This window comes from Barbatula barbatula (genome assembly GCF_947034865.1).
Source record: "Barbatula barbatula genome assembly, chromosome: 11".
NCBI classification, from domain to species: Eukaryota; Metazoa; Chordata; class Actinopteri; order Cypriniformes; family Nemacheilidae; genus Barbatula; species Barbatula barbatula.
Genome location: NC_136774.1, coordinates 5,075,331 through 5,097,299, shown reverse-complemented (window position 1 = coordinate 5,097,299; position 21,969 = coordinate 5,075,331). Strand labels below are relative to the sequence as shown.

Sequence of the window (21,969 nt, the reverse complement as noted above, 5' to 3'; positions counted from 1 at the left end):
CTCCAAAGCAAATGTCAAAACATTTATTCTCACATTTAGCTGACGCTTTTATCCAAAGCGACTTACAGTTGAGGTAACAAGTCAAAGTCAAGTTCAGCAAAGTGAATATGTTCACTTGAAGGCAAAAACTTACACTGTTCTATGTGGTTTACTGTAGGCCCCCTTGATGTATTTGTTCACTTTGAGGGTACAGGAGGACAGAGTAAAACTGATGTTAGCAGCATTATAATGGCAGCCATACTTGGATACAAAAAACACAGAAAACTTAAAATGTCTTTCGTAAACTCAGGAACGGCTTCTTTGGTTGTAACACAAGACAGAAAGGAGACAGTAAAATGCAGGGTTTTGTTGGCAATGTGTGTGCACGTGCTTTAGTTCCTCCTCCTCTTAACTCCTCCCCCCCCACACGCGTAGCATGTTTTCAGAAATAATCGTACAGCTGTATCTGTCTTTTATAAATGTGATCAAACTAAAGACTCCACAGATATTTGAAGGGTGCGATACTATTCTGTAAGTACTCAAGATTAACATGAGATATGCGGAAGCGCTGTGTGTTATTTTCATTTTAATCATACGGTTGCACTAAATAAACTGACCAAACCTTATACATCCCAGAATAGATACTGTATATTGTTAAAATGATCCTCAACTGCACGCAGTAAACTGCCAGCATGTATCTTGTCCTTAAACATTAAAGACCAAATTTCTTATTTCCATTACTCCCATCCTTCTTCATGCTTTAATCAAAATTTTCCACCACAATCTACTTTTGAGCCATTAGCATTTGAACTTACTGTCAACAGCCTTGCTGTTAAAAATGCAAATCGGAACAATGCAATCCTTTGATGTGCTTTCATCCATAAAGTGAAACGAAAGCAAATTATTCTTAAATAACAACAGCGTGGTGACTATGTGTATGTGTACTGCTGCCATGAACTGTCAACTCTCAAGTGAACTGATATGATCCATTGATTCAGATGAGTGAAAGAGCCATTATTAGCAAGTTCTCTTTAAAGGGAGTTTGGAAGAAAGATATGTGGACGATTGCTTGTAACCAAACAATTCTTGGACTCTATTTACTAGTTGGAAAAATGACAATGGTAGTCAAAAGTGCCTACTATCCTACACTCTTCAAGATATCTTCTTTTGTGTCTGACAGAACAAAAAATGTTAAAGTAAATTTTCCTACTATGGTAGTCAATGGGGTCCAATAACTGTTTGGTTATAAGCGTTCTACCAAACATCGTTCTTCATCAGATCACAAAAATGCATACAGATTTGGAACCACTCCAAGGTGAGTAAATGAACTGAGAATGAGAGGTTACGCATTACATTTACACATTTGGCAGATGCATTTATCCAAAGCGACTTACTTGGTCTCTGACAACGTGCAAACCCCTGGGATCGAACCCATGACCTTGGTGTTGCCAGCGCCATGCTTTAACCACTGAGACACAGTTAATTGAGTGTTCTGACTTTTTTGCTCTTACGGAGTGTACAAATCATGAAGAAACTGACAAGACATCAGCAGGTTTTTGAAATAAAACAACAAGGCAAATTATTTATGTCGCACATCATGATTCTTGTTGCATTCTTTTTAAACATCTTAAAAACAATACATTTGAGAAGCAAGATTATACTGGGTAGGATTTGCTCAATATTTAGACTTATTTGACACTTTACAGACAAAAAATGCTGTGTATTTCTTATACTTATCAGCTACTACATTTCCACCATGGTTGTTTGCCAAATACGCATTGCATTAGAATGATCAGTGATTGCTGCTTCTCAACCACCATCAGAAGAGTTGTGTTTTTGGGAACCCTGTATTCTCGATTTCTCTCTGTGTAGAAAAATAACCATTTTTGAGTTTATGTTTTGCATCTAGAGATCTGCTCTTGGAGGGTGCAGTTTTTTGAATGCCAGATTAATGTAATCTCCATCTTCCAACTGGCTCTTTGTGCAATATTGGAATCACATCTTCAACCAGTTAACCGGAGCATATATGCACCACTTCATTTGCATTCACTAACAAATAAAAACTTGATTCAATCTGTAGGCCATTTTTGTAAAAAGGTTGACCTTGTGAATCTAAATTAGGATATAAGTGGCCACAAAATTTGACATGAAATCAGCAACAGCAGGTTGAATTGTGTGTCTCCTAATATAATAATCACAACCAGCAAAAAATAACCCAACTAACCAACAATCTAGTAGAAAAAACAATTCCATACGCGTTCATAAAACACCCTGCTGAAATCTTTTAAGACGACACGAACAGAATGGCAAAACAGAAAATTTCAAAACTCATCTGCTCAGTGTACTTTGGTAACAAACAGCTGCGATGAGCAATTAGGTTGATCTGGATCAGAATATCATCATTACAGTCTCTCATCACTAAATGCTAATCCATAAACTCTTATGAGTCTCATTATTATAATCGCTGTCTCCGTTTCCTCTGTGCTTTATCTACAGTAAGTCTTTTGGAGCTTGTTCTCATTACTGCTTCTCATTTTGTTTTTGGACAAAAGTTGCACTGGAATTTTCAGTAATGCCTTTGCATACTTAAAAACATTTGCTCTTACTGTGATGTGCCAGAGTTCACAAATCTTAGAAACCATTAAGAGCTTTCTTAATAGCCTCTAATAGGATATGGCTTACTAGTATCCAGTCCTAGGCAAGAGGGTTTCTCTTTTATCGTTCACAAGATCACTGTTAAATAATACTACAAACACCACAATTGTTTTACTGTGAAGCTATAAAAGAAAATGTGAAATTATATACTTAGTCTCCATATTTAATCTTATTGCCATCTCTGAAAGACAACCAAGACCCTAAAAGTACAGAACAGCCAACAAAGCATTTCTTCTGGTACATCTTTTTTCATCTTATTTTCCATCGTCTCATTTTCTGTCCCTTCGTCTGTAGCAATTTAATATTATTTCCTGCCACTGTCCTCTGCGTGTCATTTAATCCCTTGAAAGTTCTCATTGTCTTTATTTTAAGACCATTTGCATTAAATTATGGACTCGGTTAATCCCACTAGAAGCTCCTTATAAACAGTCAGAGAGCAACACAACAAAAAAACCCTTGTGCCTCTAATCATGAGATGACCTTGAAAGTACGTTTAAAGTAATTATAACAATGAAGTCATATCAGAGTTTATCCCTTATATATAAAAGCTACTTAATATCTTGTGATTCATCATCATATTATTATTATTATTATAAATGAAACTAAATAGGAGAAATATTCCTTAAAATGTAGTAATTGTATGTAACCCTACATGACTTACATCATCTCACATCAACTTTAGACATACACAACACTGGCTCACTTTATTATATGAAAATGCATTTGACATTTAGCTGAAACAACACGCAACACAGTGGTTTTTCTAAAAGACAGGGAATAAATAATAAATAAATAACTTGCTTATATAAAATAAAAGAATAAGCAACTTCGACATCTGACATCAGGGGTTGTTAAATCTATGCCGAGCGCTCCAGGTTTAACAAAATGAATCTGCATTTAAATATTTAAATCAGTTCAATGTCATTTCTGTGCGAGCAATGATTACAAATTGACACAAATAGAGCAATTAAAATGAGTTAAACATTTATTAATAAGCTTCTATTAAAATAAATGGTTTAAGAATATCTTAAATTGTAATAGCTGGAATCATAACTCCCATACAAGAGTTGGATTAATTTTTATCTTTTGCATTCCCTCTGGACTCTTGCTCTCAATGTGCTTTAGGCTTCTCAATGAAATGCTCAAAGTTACATAACCATGCAATTATTAGCACAAGCCCTTCATGAGACATCAGAATCATGTCAGACGCCTCACATTTTCAAAAATCCGTTCAGCACTGTATATTGATGACTCTTGAAAACTTGAAATGTGGACACTAAGAGACGAATTGAATTACTCCAAAGATTAGTCCTGATTAATCCAAAACCGGAATATTGGAAAGATATTGACACAACCTACTTGTTTGTCAAATTTGTATCCTAGAGTGAAAATACTTTTGGATTTTGTCATAGACTGGGCAAAGCGGATCAAAATGGGACGACCTGACAGGTCATTGTTGGAAAAATCTTCCAAAAAACGCATTTTGCCAGGCTTGACGTCAGCAATGCCAAGTGTCACAGGGTTCTCAAAACTAGCTCTTTTTGTAATTGTTGGGCCTCGACAGACACTGGTCACTACTTCTATTGCATGAAAAATAGCGGTACAAAAGTTCTTTCAAATGTCTAGCAGTAAGTCAGGAAAAGAATTATCCAGATTGCATGAAAAGAAAAAGTCAATAATGAGGAAGACATACAGTCCAGTTACCAAAGCATCAGATGACACTAAAGACCTCTTGCCTACAGTGCTAAAGCCAAGGGCCATCACATTATGTGCTTTCTTTATTCGTCTCTGCTGAGAGGAAGATGCACCATGATTGAGTTTATTTGCTGTAATGAATCAGAAGACAACTATCATCCCACTAGCTGTAACCACTAAATAACGGTTTGCCCCGATCAGAATGAAACTACTTGCAAAAACTACTATAACAGCAAGCATGAGGAAACGAAAAGTACCACCTGGACAAACCCATCTATTAACATTTCATGAGACAGGTTGCCACCAGAAAGTACATCATTTAAAACCTACTATCTCTGCTCATTGACAAAGCTGACACAAAAGTTTGTTCTGCCAACACGAAATGACCTTATACAGTGTCAAGCTCCTGCTAGCTAAATATTTTGACCCTGGGTTTCAATAACAAATCTGGTCAAACTGACTTTAAAAGCATCTACCTAAATAAAATGATTAAGCAATTTAGGCTAAGTCAAGCAGAGAATGATGGAGAGATGCGAAGATGTGAGAATGTTTTTATTCCAAAGGCTACGTGAATCAAGAAAGATTATAGGACAAATTAAGCAAACTGCAAGAAAGCTAATATTATTATATAGAAGAAAATTATTGTGGCAAAATCAACAGTTGAAAAGGGGGGTTTATGCTATGCCACTACTTTTTTTACACTGTCAGAAAAATGTACTTTTTATGTACAGATTTATGCCTATGTAAGGCTCTGTTCATCTGGCTACAGATTAAGACAATAACTAAATGACATTACATTACAGAAATTACATTACATCTAAACCATTCCAGACATGGCTGAACCACACTGTCTTTTAACAGGGAATATCTGCTTTGCCATTTCTTCAATAACATTAAGATCAAGATGAGAGCAGGGTATATTGCTTGGAATGTTTATCAGAGACATGAAAAGGTTTCAGAGTATATTTTGGTGGCGATGCACATCGGCGGTCAGAAAGCATTTAGCATATACTGCTTGTGACACAACGTCCAGGCGAGATGCCAAGATGTCCATTCAATTGTAACATGTCATGTGCAAATAATTTCACCAAAATAAACTAAGTGATGCAGAAGAGAACATTAAGTACAATGCAGATGCTAAAGACATTGCTTTTAGAATATTTTTACAAGTTTACAAGTTAACAGGTAAAATTTGTAATATAGACTTCTGAATAAATACAACAGTGAATGTGTTCTGGCAACTAAAGCTATTTTTGCACATAACTATGGTATACTGAATTAAACACATCAGCAAAACTCTGGCTTGTCATGGAAGTGTCCTGCCCTCTAATGCATCCCAAATCTAAAAAATCCTCTCATTTTAAGCATAAAGCTCTTACCTCCAAATGCCTCCAGGTTGGACTTACCTTTTAGGGACAGGCAAGATTTCCTCAGCAGCATTCATGGAGGCCAGAGATACACCAAGGCAAAGCAGTTACACTCCAGCAAGAGAGGGTAGAGGATGTGTTTGTCCGCAGACTGAGGCAATGAGAGCACTGAAGCTAGAAGACTGGAGCTTGGAGGGACCCGGAGCAGAGCAACTGCGTTTGACACAGACGCGTGCTGATGGAGAAGTGTGCGTGTCCACTCTCACACACGGAGGAAAATTCAGACAGACAATGGCAGTGGTGTGCATCACTCATGCATCACATTCACACGTTTGTGGAATAAATCTGTATGGCATAAAGAGAGGCTCAGTTCGGAGAGCTGACAGTTCAAGCATGGCAAGAGATACTGTACACGAAGGCGTATAAAAACGGGATGATCTCGCTCACTTTCAATCTTGCGCTCTGGTCTTTTTCCCCTCCCCTCTCTGTCCAATTGTCTCGATTTATGCTGGGTTGATAACCACTTTTCTTTGTCCTTGTAACAATTCATCTGTAAGATTTTTTATGCTTTCTGTTGAATACTACATATTTTATTTTGAGAATTTCCAGGAAACGAAAGCAAAAATGTCATTCTTATTAATATAATACAGTACAACAGTAATAAAACGACTTGCAAAATAAAACTGAAATAGAAAATATATGTTTGACGTTGAAGTATAAAGTGAGGCTAACTGGGGATTCAATGTGCAAGCAAAGTTAAAAATAGTTTACAATGCATATGCATTATTTTGCTATATGCAGTGATCCTGTACTTTCCAAAACACTGCTCAAAACTGTACAGCATACTAGCCTATTCTATTAAATAATGTTTTGTATTTATTAAAAATGCATTAAAGGGCAAAATCTACTTATTTTCAATTGTCGTCGATGTAAAAAACGTATTGCCAGCCAAGTTGGCAAAACTATCTGATCAAGTTTTATTTTGTGGTTGTAGGTATCAAGAATGAGATATAAAAGCAGGCTACCCATTTCTTATTTCTTATAAGAAAGGTTTATAAAATAATCAATAATTATGATATTTACAAATGATATACATCAGGTGCGTCACAGCAGTTGTCAGAGTTGTGAAAGGAGGCGTTTTCTCCAACTTTCTCTAGCTTGTTATGTTATCTCTGTGCTGAAGTTGAATGATTCGATCTCTTTAGATTCTGCTGTAGAGAAACCTCCTCAAAGGCAATTAAAAAGGGATTTATAAACAAGTTACATTTCATATAGCTCATTTGATAGATAATGCATTCGTCTTTCACATAAAACACAACACAACTAAATGCTCTCACATGCTTAGGTTTATTTGTAGGGGGTGAACAGGAGGAAGGTTTTTTTTTAAATAGTTTGTCTCCATCTAGTGTTTTGGTATTAAATAGCACGTGGGTAGTTATTAATACTGCTGGATTCTGTTTTCAAAGATTGGAAAATTCGAACAAATGTTGTGAAGAAGATGGTGCACATGCTACAGCAATGTCTATTTTATTTACATTTTAATTCTAATTGAATTCTTTATTATTAAAGCGAGAAAATAATTCCTAGAATGCCAGTGAAGAGAGGAGCGGTAAAGAATACCTAGAATGTTCCTCTCTTACAATCCATGCACGGTTTATACTTTTTATTACATTCTCATGTTTCTGCCTGAAATCTACATTTGATGTTGATATTTTATTTTCCACATTTCATTTGTTTATTTATATATATATATATATATATATATATACTTATAAGAGCCTACTCAGCACCTTATTTTAATTTTACTTACTTTAGTTCGTACTTATTGTATGTCTTTTGTTATATGTTCAATGCTTTGGCAATATTTCAAGAACACGCGATCATGCCAATGAAGTACCTTGAAATTGAATATTATAGTGAAGGATGAAGCGTGTTTATGGCGGATGTATTATGTACCAGTTTAAATGGGCTACCATGGTTATAGTAGCTAGACAATGTGGCAACAATAGTTGTAGCCTACTACAAATAACACCGACAAGCTATGTATAGGTCTATTGTAGCGAGAATGTGGTGTTCGTACGGATAGTATAACTATTTAATGTATTTGAATGTCCATCTGCCTATTGAACTGACGCGACGCCCAAAAGCATCCACGATCGCGTCGCGTTGATCGCTGGAGGTTGACCGAGATCTCGCTTGTTTACTTAACGCAGTTCCCTGAATAGTTTGTGTAAGGGGCGTTTATTTCTCTTACCAAACTCGAGCATGAAAGCACAAGGTCAAAAGAGTCTGAAGAGTGATAATAACACCGTCGATCAGTCATGGGATCAGACGAGCAGAAGGATAAACTCAATGAGCTCTTCCTCGCCTGTGATGTGGATCGATCAGGACGCATCGAGAAGTGGGAGTTTGTCAAAATATGTTCCGAGCTGCATGTCCGATCCAATGAGGTAGATGCGCTTTTCTCCAAACTTGACAGCGATAAAGACGGCACAATCAACCTGGAGGAGTTTGTGAAGGGATTTCAGGACACACAACTGTTGACAGTGGACGCGATGAGTGAAAACGCCGGTGAGAGTTTCTCTGTGGCCTGGGAGGACTTTAAATCCCGCCTGGAAGACCAGGTCAAGTTCATTCCCAGGTAATAGGAGGCACAGGACGACCCTTTAGTTTATACGTTTTTATAAGGCTGTATATAAATTCACAAGAAGCCTGTCTGTTACATCATTTATTTTTTATACAACAATTTATGATGTATCTATGTAAGGCCATTCATGATGTAACAGGAATGTAAGTGTGTTTTTTTACTTGTTGAGAATATGATTTAATTTACAAAGAACCACCTTTTACATTGTTTGGGTGTAATATTTATGCTGCTAGTAAGGCTAAGCAAATATTTAAAACAAACAAATTAGAAAGTTTTAAAGAGAGGTATATTTATGATCTAACAATTGCTTGTAATTAATCATTTATGTTATTATAATTACTAAACATAGTATACTTTAATAAACGTTATAATAACATATAGGACTAACTCGGTCCGGTCAACCACATCTCTCAAAACCTTCAAAAACCTTCAAAAATCTACTTAAAGCCCTTCTCTTCCGTGAATACTTGACGGACAAATGAAAAAAAAGGGATGTACACCAACTCTCTCTCTTTCTCTCAGCAAGTAGTGGTCTAGCTTTTGTTGAAACTACTAACTTTTTATTAGCACCTAATGTACTATTGCTCTTGTATGACATATCGCTTATTGCTCCCTGAATTCTTTGTAAGTCACTTTGGATAAAAGTGTCTGCTAAATGACTAAATGTAAATGTAGTAATTACGCTTATCGATCTGTGTACATTTCCAATCTTGTAGGTTACGCATCTGTCCTTTTATCATAAGTTAGTGTTACGAGTTCATTACTGTCTCTTCTTTTTATCCATTTATAACATTTGCGTTTAGCTTGACTTAAGCTGTTATTTTGGTTAACAACCGGTCCGGGGTTTTCCCTGTCTCTCTCCAAGTTAGATGGGATAGAGTTCCATCCCCCTAGACCCCAAAGAAGGGGTCAACGCCATAGATGATAGATGGACAGCTGTTTGGTCGCTGTACGCTGTATTAAAAGCGTAGTTTGGTGTACCTCATGACAAGACACTGACATTGATTCTTGCCAGAGGCTTGGCATGAGACACATCGCCATCATGCGATGCTAAAGCTGATAGAACATTGATTAGTGTACACTCTCAATTCCCCTTTTATGTCCCTCATCAGCATAGCATTAATGACACAGGTCTTACATTAAAATAGAGAACACCCAAATCATGAGGCACAAACCCACCAACTTTGCACCATCCTTTTCAGGTCATGCTATAGTGATATAATAAACTCTGTTTGATTGCTAATTTTCTGAAAGACACATGATCTTAATACCACCAGCTTCAACAACTACGGCAAACAAGAGGGCACAAGTGTTTTCCCAAAATGCAAAGTGTGTGTATAAAGAATGTTTCCATTAGAAACTAATTAAAATTGTAGCTATATTAAAGCATAATGTTTTTTCTGTAGTCTTCGTGTACGTGTTTTATTCAAAGGCATTGTCGTATGTGTGTAGGATTGACCAGGTGTCCACTCTCTACCAGAACATCAGTCTGACGGAGCCCAGAATGATATCTCAGTATGAAAGAGTTCTGATAAATTTCATCAAAGAGATTCGAATATTGAACACAGAAATGGAGCATCTAGCACTCGCTGTGAAGAGGTACGCATGTAGATATGCTCCATATAGCACCATGGATATGCTTTAACCACCAACTTTGGTCGCTTATGTGGGTCCTGTGTGTGATCATGATAATATGGGCTTTGGTCTATAGAGCTCAGGATCAGGCCGCTATACAGTTGAGTGAGATGGAGGAAGAGATGGACCATCGCATCCACGCCACAGAGAGAAACACACGCCTACAGGTGGGGAAATGTGCTTTTACAGTATCTCAGCCACGATACAATAAAGCATCAAAAATACATTTAGGTTCATTGTCCATGTTTGTTCTATTCAGCTGACCATCAATATTGTTGTGCAATGAAACTACCTTCATAAATGTATGTGTTGATGTGATTGGGAAAATATAAATTTGTTATTGAAACACAAGCATTGGCGTTTTAAAGGTTGGCCCTGCTGTGGTTAAAGAACTTTGTTTAGTGTGACAGACCTCATATATGCACTTGTAAATATGCTATGAACTGGCATCGTGCCAAATCACGTAAGTGTCTTGGCCACCGTTCAAGGTTTATTTTAAGTACTACGTCACATTTTACTGCAACAATCTTCGACAGTCTTCTGTCTGCTCTGTTCCAAACGGCGTTGTTTATCTTAAACCCATGTTCCACGACTTATCTCATTATGTAACTAAACTGACTGTTTGCTCAACTCCACCTGTTAAAATTCCTCTAAACGTGTATTGCATTTGTAGTCCTTAAAGCAGATATACGGAGACATTTTCTTACATTAGCTGTGTATTATTTATTTCTTCTAGGAGTCCAAAAAAGCAGAGGCAGCGTTGAGCAGCATGAAACACCAGCATGAGTCTCAGATTTGTGAACTTCAGCAGAAGATACAGACACTGCAGATGGTGATTAAAAACCTCTGTTAGGAACGTATCTAGAAGCACAAAGAATACCTCATAGTTTTGGCCGTGGCCCCAGCTGACTTCCAAGGGGACATCGGGATGACTAAGAATTTGTTAAATGGGTCAAAATGAGCATTGAAATACATTTTTTAAAACAACAAAAATCAAGATATTTCTTATTATTTATATATATGTAATATATTATATAAACGTGTAAAAACACGTTTCCAGTTAATGTCAATACATTTTGAGTTTTTGTGAGCGGAGCCTATGAATATTGTTGAATACAGTTGGGGGCCTTGTGGTCAAAAAGGTTGAGAACCACTGTTTTAGCCGCATACAATTTTTGAGCTGTAAAGAATATTTGAACTGATTTATGTTTTTCTTAGATTGAGAACCAGAATAAAAGCACCAGCCTCAAAGAAGAGACCTCAACATTAAAACGAAAAAATAATGAGCTCCTGCTGGTATGGCTCTTATTCAAAGCAAATAATACAAATTTTCTGATAATTTACTTGAGGCAAAGATGTAGGTGACATTTGTCAGATTTTTATCTGAAACCTTGGTCCTTGGTGATTCTCAAAATCCAAAAGTATCTGCTTTTCTGACTCTCAGAGCGACGGCAGTCGTGGACTTGAGTTTAGAAAATCACCAAGGACCACTGCAAAAAAAAATGATTTACGGATGTACTGAAGAAAAAATGTCACATCCATCTGGGATGGTCTTGGGTGCGTAAATTGGCAGCAAATTTTCATTCCGTTCTATCGTTTTTAGTTTAGAGTATTAAATAGAGTATTTAAACGTTTACTCTGATTTAATGTGTTTATGTTCCTTTTTTAGCAAAACCAGAAGTTGAAACAGGAGCTATTGGAGAGCCACACTAATGTTGCGTTTCTCCAGAGTGAACTGGATTCTCTCAAGAGCGATCTCACCGACCAGAGCATAAACTGTGAAAGGTAATGTGTGTGAATCACAGCATTCATGGTAGACCAGGTTATTATAATGAACCCTTTATTATAGAGCAGAAATCTCACAGAAACTCATAAATTACCTACTGACTCATCCTGACACTCCAGACAAGATATATGCAAACAAATAATACAGTGTGTATTATAATAGGGAGCAATACTCACTTGACAAACTGTATAATGGCTTTGAGCAGCTGTTAGAACAGGTTTTGTGACTGTTTACAGTAGTGATGCACTGAAGCAGGATGTCCTGGTCTCATACGTCACACTGCACAGGAATGTCTGAAACTTGTTGCCTAGTAACTCAACAAAGACACAGTTTACTTATCTGTGCATGTGTTTTAAAATGATCATTCAGCCTGTTGGAATATATGCTATAAATGATAAGATGCTTTAACAATGTTGTTTGTGTGCCGGTGCAGGGATGAATCCCTTATGAAGTGTTTCTCTGAGGAGCGAGAGAACCTTGAGAGACAAGTCGAGATCCTTCAGTGAGTTTGACCTACAGCACACTCTCAATTCAATAAATGACATTCTGCATGCTAACTTGTGAGATGTTAACTTTTTAATGTAATCCCGAGTTATATTTGGTCCATATACTTTACCTGGAGGAATTGTTTTGCTATAAAGTCACATTTAAGTATGTGACAGGCTGAGGAAAGAAATAGTTTTGTTCGAGTTGGTGGGGTCACATCGTGTTACTGTGTTGAATGACTGTTATGGTTTCTTGCCAGTGTTAAACTCGAAAAACGTTTATAATGCACACTTGAAAAGATTTAACAAGCATATTTGTGCCATAATATTTAATAAAACCCTCGCCCATTTCCGTTGTTACAAGAACGATGAATCATTGCAGGTTTACATTTTATTAATATTGTTTGTTAATAAAAGCATTTATGACAATTGCTTACATTAAGGGTCAAGGAATTGAACATACACCTAAATCTAAGGCTCGTAACTGTTACCTGAGTAATACCAGAAATGTATGAAAAGTTTTTGCCTGGCAGGGAATTTTTTTTTATATTTTTCTTTGATACTATTGAAGAAGGAAAATGATTTAAGTACAGTTTATTACATTTCAATGTGATGGGGACATCACACAATAGGTGTTATAATCCCACTATTTCAGCACAGTTTAATTGCCCAATAGGACATTTTCCACACTTTATGCATGTGAGGGGAAGAAGTCAAGAATATGAATAGAGGAAAGGAGGTCCAATGTTTCACTGGTTTTGCGGGTAGGCATCCTTTTGTTTTGGGGGATAAATGATTATAGAAATGCATAGCATACTTATCTTTCCTTGCTATTATCAGAGAGACATCTCATGAGTTGTGTACCCAATCCCACTTTCATCCCATCCATTATCCTGGGTGAAAGATTCCTTTGGTGAGGTGCTGCTGATAATGCCCTTTGGATGGTTCCCAACAACGCGACACATTGTCAGTTGTGCACCTCAGCCTCATTGGGTGTTTTGGCCCTTTATCACAAAACATCAGCCAAGGGAGGCCCACCGTAGGTTAATCAGACCTGGGTGTGTGTCACATTGTTACATGGTCATTTGTCGGTCCAAGCTGTGTCCATCCGCCTCAACCACAGCCAGTGGCTTCTTTCCAGTTATTGGCCAGTTCTTGTTTATCCTCCACTGGATCGGTCCTCTGAACCCCACCTCCTTTTTCAATTAGCTCATCCAGATTAGTGGCTGCAGCCTCTGCAGCACTTGCTTAGCTGGAAGCTCGGTGGCATCACACCTCAATGCAACCATACGCGCCAACCCATTGGCTAAGGCTGTTCTAGCCCCACTGGCACCGTTAATGTGTGCCCCCGGTTCCATATGGCATAGCAGTTTATTTATGCCACTTAGTCTGAACAATGCAACTTTATTAGCAGGGATTAACAAGCTAAATAAAGTAGGAAATTGTCAGACACTTCTCTGGGTTGTTTTTTTTTACTTATTTCAATGCATTCCGAATTTATTTCTAGCGTTTTGCATTGTTTTAAAAGCAGTTTTACAAAAAATACATTTCAATACAGATCCTATAGTGACGAAAGGAAAAAAAGGGATATCATGAAATATATAGAATGCATGCGATGCAATTTTTGTTCAAGAACATTGATGAAACAAAGTAGAATGTAAAATCCATCATCGTGTGGTTCAAAATCTTTCGACTGTGTACAAATAAAGATGTTTTAGAAAGGTCTCAGTGGTTTGGTGTCCATACAATGAAAGTCAAAGGGGGCCAATGTTGTTTGGTTACCTGTGTGTCTCAAAACATCTTGCTAACACTTTACAATAAGGTTATAGTTGTTAACATTAGTAAATCAATCAACTAAAATGAACTAACATTGAGCAGTATAGTTTTTTAAGCGTGTATTGTCCATGTTAGTTCATTAACTGTTGACAGATAGGACTTCTGATTTAAAAATTGTATTAGTAAATGCTGAAATTAACATGAACGAAGATTAATAAATACTTTAGAAGTATTGTTCATTGTTTCTTTATGTTTTATAGCTAATTCAAAAACTGATTGTTAACAAAATACAACCTTATTGTAAGGTGTTGCCAATATATTTTGTGTTCTGCAGACTATAGTCATACAGGTTTGGAACGACATGACGGTGAGTAAATATGATGATGATGATATTTATGATGCTCTTTATTGTCCAGAGCAGCAAACCGGAAGCTGCATGATAGCAATGATGGTCTGCGTGGAGCTTTAGAGACCATTCAAAGCAGAAGTAAGACTCAGGTGAGACCCCAGCCTTCTTTTAGATGTAGATTAAAGAGTTTTCTGAAGCTAATACCTAAGATTAACTTAAACCCGTCCTCCTTATGTATTTTTCATATAAGTCTATCAAGACAGAAGTGACCCTTTTCTCTTGCAGCGTGTCAGTGGGCTCTCACCTGGAGTTTATATGAATCAAAGAAAGACATTGTGTGTCCCTTATTTTGATGGGTAAGACATGAAAAGTAATTATTATAAACTCTTAAGACTATATGAAATCATTTACTTATTTAATACATAATATTTCTGATCTGTTCGTTTACAGAGTTTTCACATTTGTCTTCTTTAATTGATGTTAGTAACATACACTATGTTGTTATAGCTCTGTTTCAAGCATATTTTGTGAGGCATATAGAATAGGTGGTAGAAACTGTAATGTTCATTTTACTGAATACATCTGTAGACGTTTTAACACGTGTGAAGATGAGGACCACGATCAGTTACGTCTGATAGCCGATGAATCTCTGGCCCTGGCCCTGTGTGACCCCATGCGCAGACACAGCTGTGAGGAGGACAGCCTTCCTGACAGCTGCGTGGATAGCGGCATGTCCACCCTGCGCTCAAATAATGGATACGAATTTGAGCATGAAGGGGCTTCCTTTGCAAATCATGAGCTAGCAGCGGACAACAGCACCATTGTGTCTGGAGAAACTTCGGACACAGAGGTATGATGTCATTGTTTGAAGTGTCTTATAATTAAAGGTGGGCATATTATCTTTTCGTTGCACATGATTCTTCAGTGCACATTTATTGTAAGATGAAAAGGTCGTTTTTGTCATCTACACTGATGAGCCAAAACGTATTACCACTCATGAAGGTGGAAATAGAAGGAATGTGAGCAGTGCCAATAAATATGAATATTTTCATATTTAATAATGTCAATTTATTTTTATCATATGATCAAATAATCACAATTAGGGCCGTCACAGCGTCAGATTTTACTACAGGTTTGCCGTGGCCAAAACAATTTACAATCACTATTGTGATGTCTTTTAAAATGAAATAAATAAATAAATAATGCTATTGTTCAAATTCATTATATTATATATATATACAGTGTATATATATTTATATATATATATATATATATATATACATATATATTAATCAAATAATCTCATTCAAAACAAAGAGAGAGTTTGTATAACCAAGTCAAAATGTTAAATGTGTTCAATACTGTGTGTAAGTGTCAACAAGATATTGGCGCTGAATTATGTAGAATATTATCATGTGTTTACGATATCAATTTTCACGATTATTAATATCAATAATGGTAACGGTATATTGTGACCCCAAATCACAATCTTAAAGAACCCCGTAGGTCAAAGGAAATTGTGTGTTTTATAACTGCAAGTGAAGTATATGTGGAGTATAATAAACTGTGTTCATGAATGAATAGGACTAATTGAAATTCATAGACATGATGACCAGTACCAAACAGGACATATTTCGCTAGAGACGGTAGACTGATGCTCTGTTAACTGTTAAATTTCAGTATTCTTATAACAAAAGGTCGCAACACAAATAATCATTCACTCCTGAGAATTGCAATATTGACGTCATGTTTATTTTAATTTGACATTGTCTTAACAAATTCATATGATATACGCTTTCTTTGCGTTCACAGGTTCTCGAAGTGCGAGACGAAGCTGCGTCCGAGTCCGATGGTGAACCGGCTCACAGCTGGGCTCCGTCGCAATCCACTCCAAAAAACGAAATTACTGCTCCAGGGAAGAAATGCCTGTCAGCTATCTATACTGAGGTACTGAACTCGCTGGCCCAAATGAATCTTTGCCTAAAACGCTGTCGTAAACCCCATATTTTGTGCATGTGTTCAGAGAGAGAAAGATGAGATGGCAATGACCCAGACTCCACCTGAAAAGGCCTACAGAATTGTGCTAGCTGGAGACGCTGCAGTGGGCAAGTCTAGTTTCCTACTTCGCCTCTGTAAGAACGAGTTTAAAGGCAACACTAGCGCAACTCTGGGTAAGACTTCTCCTACATATGTGCATGTTAATTCCGGTGTACTTAAAGTAATAGTTCACCCAAAAATGTCAAACCTTCACCTTCTTTCTTCCGTAGAACACAAAAGAAGATATTTAGAATTGTTATGTTAACCGGACCCCATTCACTTGCATTGGTTTTGTGTCCATGCAATCAAAGTGAATGGGGTCCAGTTAACATAATTTTTCTAAATATCTTCTTTTTTGTTCTGCGGATGGAAGGAAGTCATACAGGTTAAAATGACAAGAGGGGGGGGAAATGATGACAGAATTTGAATTTTTGGGTGAACTATCACGTTAAGGACAGCGGCACTAGGATTTTTATCTATAATACAGACAAAACTGAAATTCCTATTCCAGTCAAAATATGTGTCCTGTATATTTCCCTGCAGGTGTTGATTTTCAGATGAAAACCTTGGTTGTGGATGGTGTCCCAACAGTGCTGCAACTGTGGGACACAGCTGGTCAGGAGAGGTAAGATATGGAAGACCTAAAGGAATAGTTCAGAGAAATATTAAGATTAATAACGTGGATAAAGTAATCCAAATGACTCCAGTTGGTCTTCTGAAGCCAAAAGAGTTTGAACATGTTGTTCACTGAATTAAAGACCCAATGGAGTCGCTGGGTCAGAAAATGAAGATGAAGATTTTTTTAATTTGGTGAATATTTCTTTAGAATATTATATTTAAAATGAATATGTTTATTTGATTTTGTAATCCCTATCATAATCTAAAAATGAAATGAAAGTTGATTTAAGTGAATTTTTTATGTATCATGGCTGTGTTGCAGATTTAGAAGCATTGCAAAGTCATACTTCAGGAGAGCAGATGGAGTTCTTCTGCTGTACGACGTCACCTGTGAGAAGAGCTTTCTGAATGTGCGCGAGTGGGTCGACATTATTGAGGTATTTCCAGGCACTGTATACTGTAAACTCGGGTGAAATATTGAATTTTTTATTTCCATCATTTTAAAGTTAGCAAAAGTTTCTTGCAACTGAGACACGGTAATCATAATTTCGATTGACATCACATTAATTAAATGTCTTTATTGTTTAGCCTTTTGATCTTTGATTCAAAGTTAATAAAAAAAGTTTTATCATCAAACACAAATACAGTATTTGTTAAATATGTGTTTGGGACAATAATTGTTACCCTTAAAGTTTAGTAGAGTGCATCGTGCCACCTCCTTTTGCCAAGATAATGGCTCTAAGTCTTCTCCTATATAATGCCTGATGATATTGGAGAATGCATGGCAAGAGATCTAAGACAATCCCCTAAATACAGAATCCCACCAGATCCTTAACATTTGGAAGTGGACTCTCCAATTTGCCCCAAGAGTTTTCTATGAGGTCCAAGAAAGGGGACCGTGATGGCCATGACAGCACCTTGATTATAGTGATGTATATTTTGGATCATTGTGCTATCGGAAGGTCCAAAGTCTTCCTATTTTAAGGTTCCAGACGGAGGCAGTTATGTGTTTCCTTGTTGATGTCCAAGTCCTCTGGCAGAAAAACAGGCCCAAAACATAAAATAACCTCCGACATATTTTACCATAGGCCGCTACTTCTCCATATGTCTCCCTCTCTGTGTGCACCAACACCACGTCAACACTATTTTGGTTTCATCTGAGCCTAGGACCTGATCCCATGTTGAAGATGGTTAAGTTTGTTTTTGAAGAAGTAGAGGCTTTTTTCTTGAAACCCATCAATCAAATTCTTATAATGACTTTCGGATTGTGGTTTCCTACAGTGCATTGAGAAAGTATATGAGAATACACGTCATTTACCGGGTTGATTTAAGTGAGTTTTTTCGTCAGTTTTGGGTTTCCTGTGTAAAGCACTTTGTTTCAGAGGAACGTTGCCGGTTACATCTTCAATGAGATATTGATTTGGTCTCTCTTCTGATGCAGGATGTGTCCCAGGATGACATTCCTATCATGCTCGTGGGCAATAAGACAGACCTGAGGACACAAGCTCTTCAGGAGGGAGTGACTTGTATCCCAACCAGCTATGGAGAGAAACTAGCCATGGTCAGAAGTTATTCACGGTTTCTTTGTTATCTCCTATACTTTAATTTTGTCAGTATTCATTTGATCCAGAATATTGCTAGCAGCACACCCTCATCTCTTAATACTGACACTGATAAAATTATGTTATGCAAAAGCAGGATTAAAATGTAAAAAAAAGGAAAAATGCTTAGCTCCAAATGTTACTCAAATTAATGCCAATGTATAAAAAAAGATATTTATATATATCACAGAATAGCACATTCCCTATTTATTTGTATCAAATTACTGTATAATAAAAGTTATAATTATTAAAATAAATAATTTGTTTAATTTGTTTTAGAAATGAAGACAAATTCCACAAACCTTGTATAGAAACGTATTTAGTACCATGCTCCAGGACACCCTTTGCTGTAAAAGGATTATATTTTAAATGTATAAGTTTAAGGTCTAAGTCATCCATTTTCTGATGGTAAACGCAACACTTTGTTTTTGAGCGGAACTCAAAGATCTATGTACACAAAAGGCCTGTTTATCTCAAAAGTTCTTCACAAATCTGTCTAAATCTGTGTTAGTGAGCACGTCTCCTTTGCCGGGAGAATCCATCCACCTCACAGGTGTAGCATATCAAGATGCTCATTAGACAGCATTATTACTGCACGGGTGTGCCGTAGGCTAGCCACAATAAAAGTCCTCTCTAAAATGTGCTGTTTTACTGTATGGGGGTCCGAAAACCAGTCAGTATCTGGTTTGACCACCATTTGACTCACGCAGTCCAACACATCTCCTTCACATAGAGTTGATCAGGTTGTTGATTGTGGCCTGTGGAATGTTGGTCCACTCCTCTTCAATGGCTGTGCGAAGTTGCTGGATATTGGCAGGAACTGGAACACGCTGTCGTATTCGCCAATCCACAGCATCCCAAACATGCTCAATGGGTGACGTGCAGTGAGTATACTGGCCATGCAAGTTCTGGGATGTTTTCAGCTTCCAGGATCCTTGCAACATGGGGCCGTGCATTATCATGCTGCAACATGAGTTGATGGTGGTGGATGAATGGCACAACAATGGGCCTCAGGATCTCAGTTATTCTTTGGTTATGCAAACCGATTGTTGCAGCAGTTGTCCGGGTGGCTGGTCTCAGACGATCTTGGAGGTGAAGATGCTGGATGTGGAGGTTCTGGGCTGGTGTGGTTACGCGTGGTCTGCAATTGTGAGGCCGGTTGGATGTACTGCCAAATTCTCTTAAACGCCTTTGAAAAGCCGTCTCGGCTTATGATAGAGAAATTAACATTAAATTCACGGGCAACAGCTCTGGTGGACATTCCTGCAGTCAGCATGCCGATTGCACGCTCCCTCAACTTGCGACATCTGTGGCATTGTGCTGTGTGATAAAACAGCACAGTCTAGAGTGGCCTTTTGTTGTGGCCAGCCTAAGGCACACCTGCGCAATAATCTATTGTCTAATGATTATCTTGATATGCCACACCCGTGAGGTGGGTGGATTCTCTCAGCAAAGGACAATTACATTTACATTTATTCATTTAGCAGACGCTTTTATCCAAAGCGACTTACAAAGAGTTCGGGGAGCAATGAGCGATATGTCATACAGGGAGAAGTGCTCACTAACAAAGATTTAGACAGATTTGTGAAGAATATTTGAGAGAAACGGGCCTTTTGTGTACATAGAAAATGTCTCAGATCTTTGAGTTCAGATCATGAAAAATGGGGTCAAAAACAAAAGGTAGTTATTCAGTCATGTAAAAATAAAAGATTTATTAATTCTTCGTGGCTTTTGTGTTTTATAATTGCAGACATACAGCGCGTTATTTTGTGAAACAAGTGCAAAGGATGGTTCAAATATCATTGAGGCTGTTCTTCATTTAGCAAGGTAAGCTCACATTTCACAAAGTCGTAAAACTAAAAATACAAACCTTCTGCCTGCTGTCCACAACACTTAACATGTGGCTGCCGTCATATACCTGTACAACACAGTGCAAATCTGTAAGCTTTCTGTGATATTAACTTGGCACAAGAGGGCAGCACATTGATGGAGTTTTCAGTTTCGCTTTTCAAGGAGTAGAATTAACATCATAGAATATGACTCTGTTTCCTCTGCACCTTAGAGAGGTGACCAAGCATGCGGCGCAGTGCAAGGAGCCCATAACAGTGGACAAACTCTCTATAAGTTCCAACAAAAAGATGTCCAATGAAAACTGTTGTATGGGATAATGCCTGTGCAGGTGGCTCCCAAAATACTTCTCATAGAATTGGCTGTGGCTCAGGTATTTGAGCCTGACATCTACGTGAAGGTACAATATGAGTATTCAACAAAGGGTTCCTGATAACAAATCGGATATTTAATGGAGAGGTAAAGCAGTTTTGGTCTTTTGGAAGGCACTTTTGGAAGGCACCAGTATTGGTCTTTTGAAAGCATACACACATTTTTGAAGATTCATTGTTTTTAGTAACCCCCTATTTCACAGGACATGTATGTGTAGCTTACAGAGTAAAACACACTCTTTATTTTAAATTAATTTAGTTAACATGCTGCACCTTACCATTACTCTATTTATTACTTACAATGTTCTTTTGTTAAAGTGAAAAAAAATATTCCGTTATGTAATTTATCAGTGATATTTGAAACTGAATATTTTATGGTGTTGATGTCTATTGAAATCAACCAACGTTTTGAGAATACATGGATGGATGAAACAGAATAGTTTGATGTACGGATTTTACTGTTTTAATAAAAAATAGTGATTTTGTGGATTCCTCTAATTATAAGCAATAGTTTTATGCCTTTTTCCAAAGTTGTAATTGCATCATAGTTTATTTGGGATATAACAGTCTGTTTATGTGCTGTCACTGGTCTCCACTGCACTGTATTCTGTAATAAACAGTGGACAAAATGTTTGTCAGAAAAGCCTTCATGCTGTTTCTCAGTTATGTGAAAAGTGCATGAATTACGTGTTGTATACTGTAGATAACCTTTAAGAATGTATGTTGGTCAAACACATTTTTAAGTGTAACCCATACAAAATTTCATATTTTCAATAAAGATTTCACTCTAAGATTTTCACTCCAATTTTATTGTGGCAGTACTAACATATAAAACAATTCATTTTTTGAACATATAAACCATCAAAAATCACTTTACAATTTAATTAATATTTAATAATAAACTTTATTGAACTTTACAAATGTCATAAGGCGCTTCCCGGTCAATTTCAGACTGTTTTTTTTATATTGATACTCCCAGAGTTGTATTTTGAAATGATAGACCGTATGTTAACAGAAATATTTCAAATGTTGCTAAACATGCGAATAAAACACATTTCACCAATTGTGTGAAATCACTAAACACTCAAGAAGATAGCAAACTTAAGACGAGACGAATAAA

The 21,969-nt window shown here is 37.1% G+C and overlaps 1 protein-coding gene across 2 annotated transcripts; it reads left to right on the top strand.

Annotated features, from left to right (window-relative positions):
- Window positions 1-7,871: 7,871 nt before the first annotated feature.
- Window positions 7,872-21,652, top strand: rasef (RAS and EF-hand domain containing). 2 transcript variants are annotated; one of them, XM_079468102.1, is made up of 17 exons: window positions 7,872-8,337; window positions 9,796-9,942; window positions 10,055-10,145; window positions 10,715-10,810; window positions 11,197-11,274; window positions 11,648-11,763; window positions 12,198-12,266; window positions 14,442-14,523; window positions 14,660-14,730; window positions 14,963-15,224; window positions 16,187-16,321; window positions 16,398-16,545; window positions 16,955-17,036; window positions 17,352-17,466; window positions 18,471-18,590; window positions 20,381-20,457; window positions 20,693-21,652. In XM_079468102.1, exons 1-17 carry the CDS (start codon window positions 8,018-8,020, stop codon window positions 20,796-20,798), a joined length of 2,115 nt encoding a protein of 704 aa, XP_079324228.1. In that variant the 5' UTR covers window positions 7,872-8,017; the 3' UTR covers window positions 20,799-21,652. The 2 variants fall into 2 exon arrangements, with proteins under 2 accessions (XP_079324228.1, XP_079324227.1); XM_079468101.1 differs by having other exon boundaries at window positions 7,946-8,337; window positions 15,056-15,224; window positions 20,693-21,638.
- Window positions 21,653-21,969: the final 317 nt, after the last annotated feature.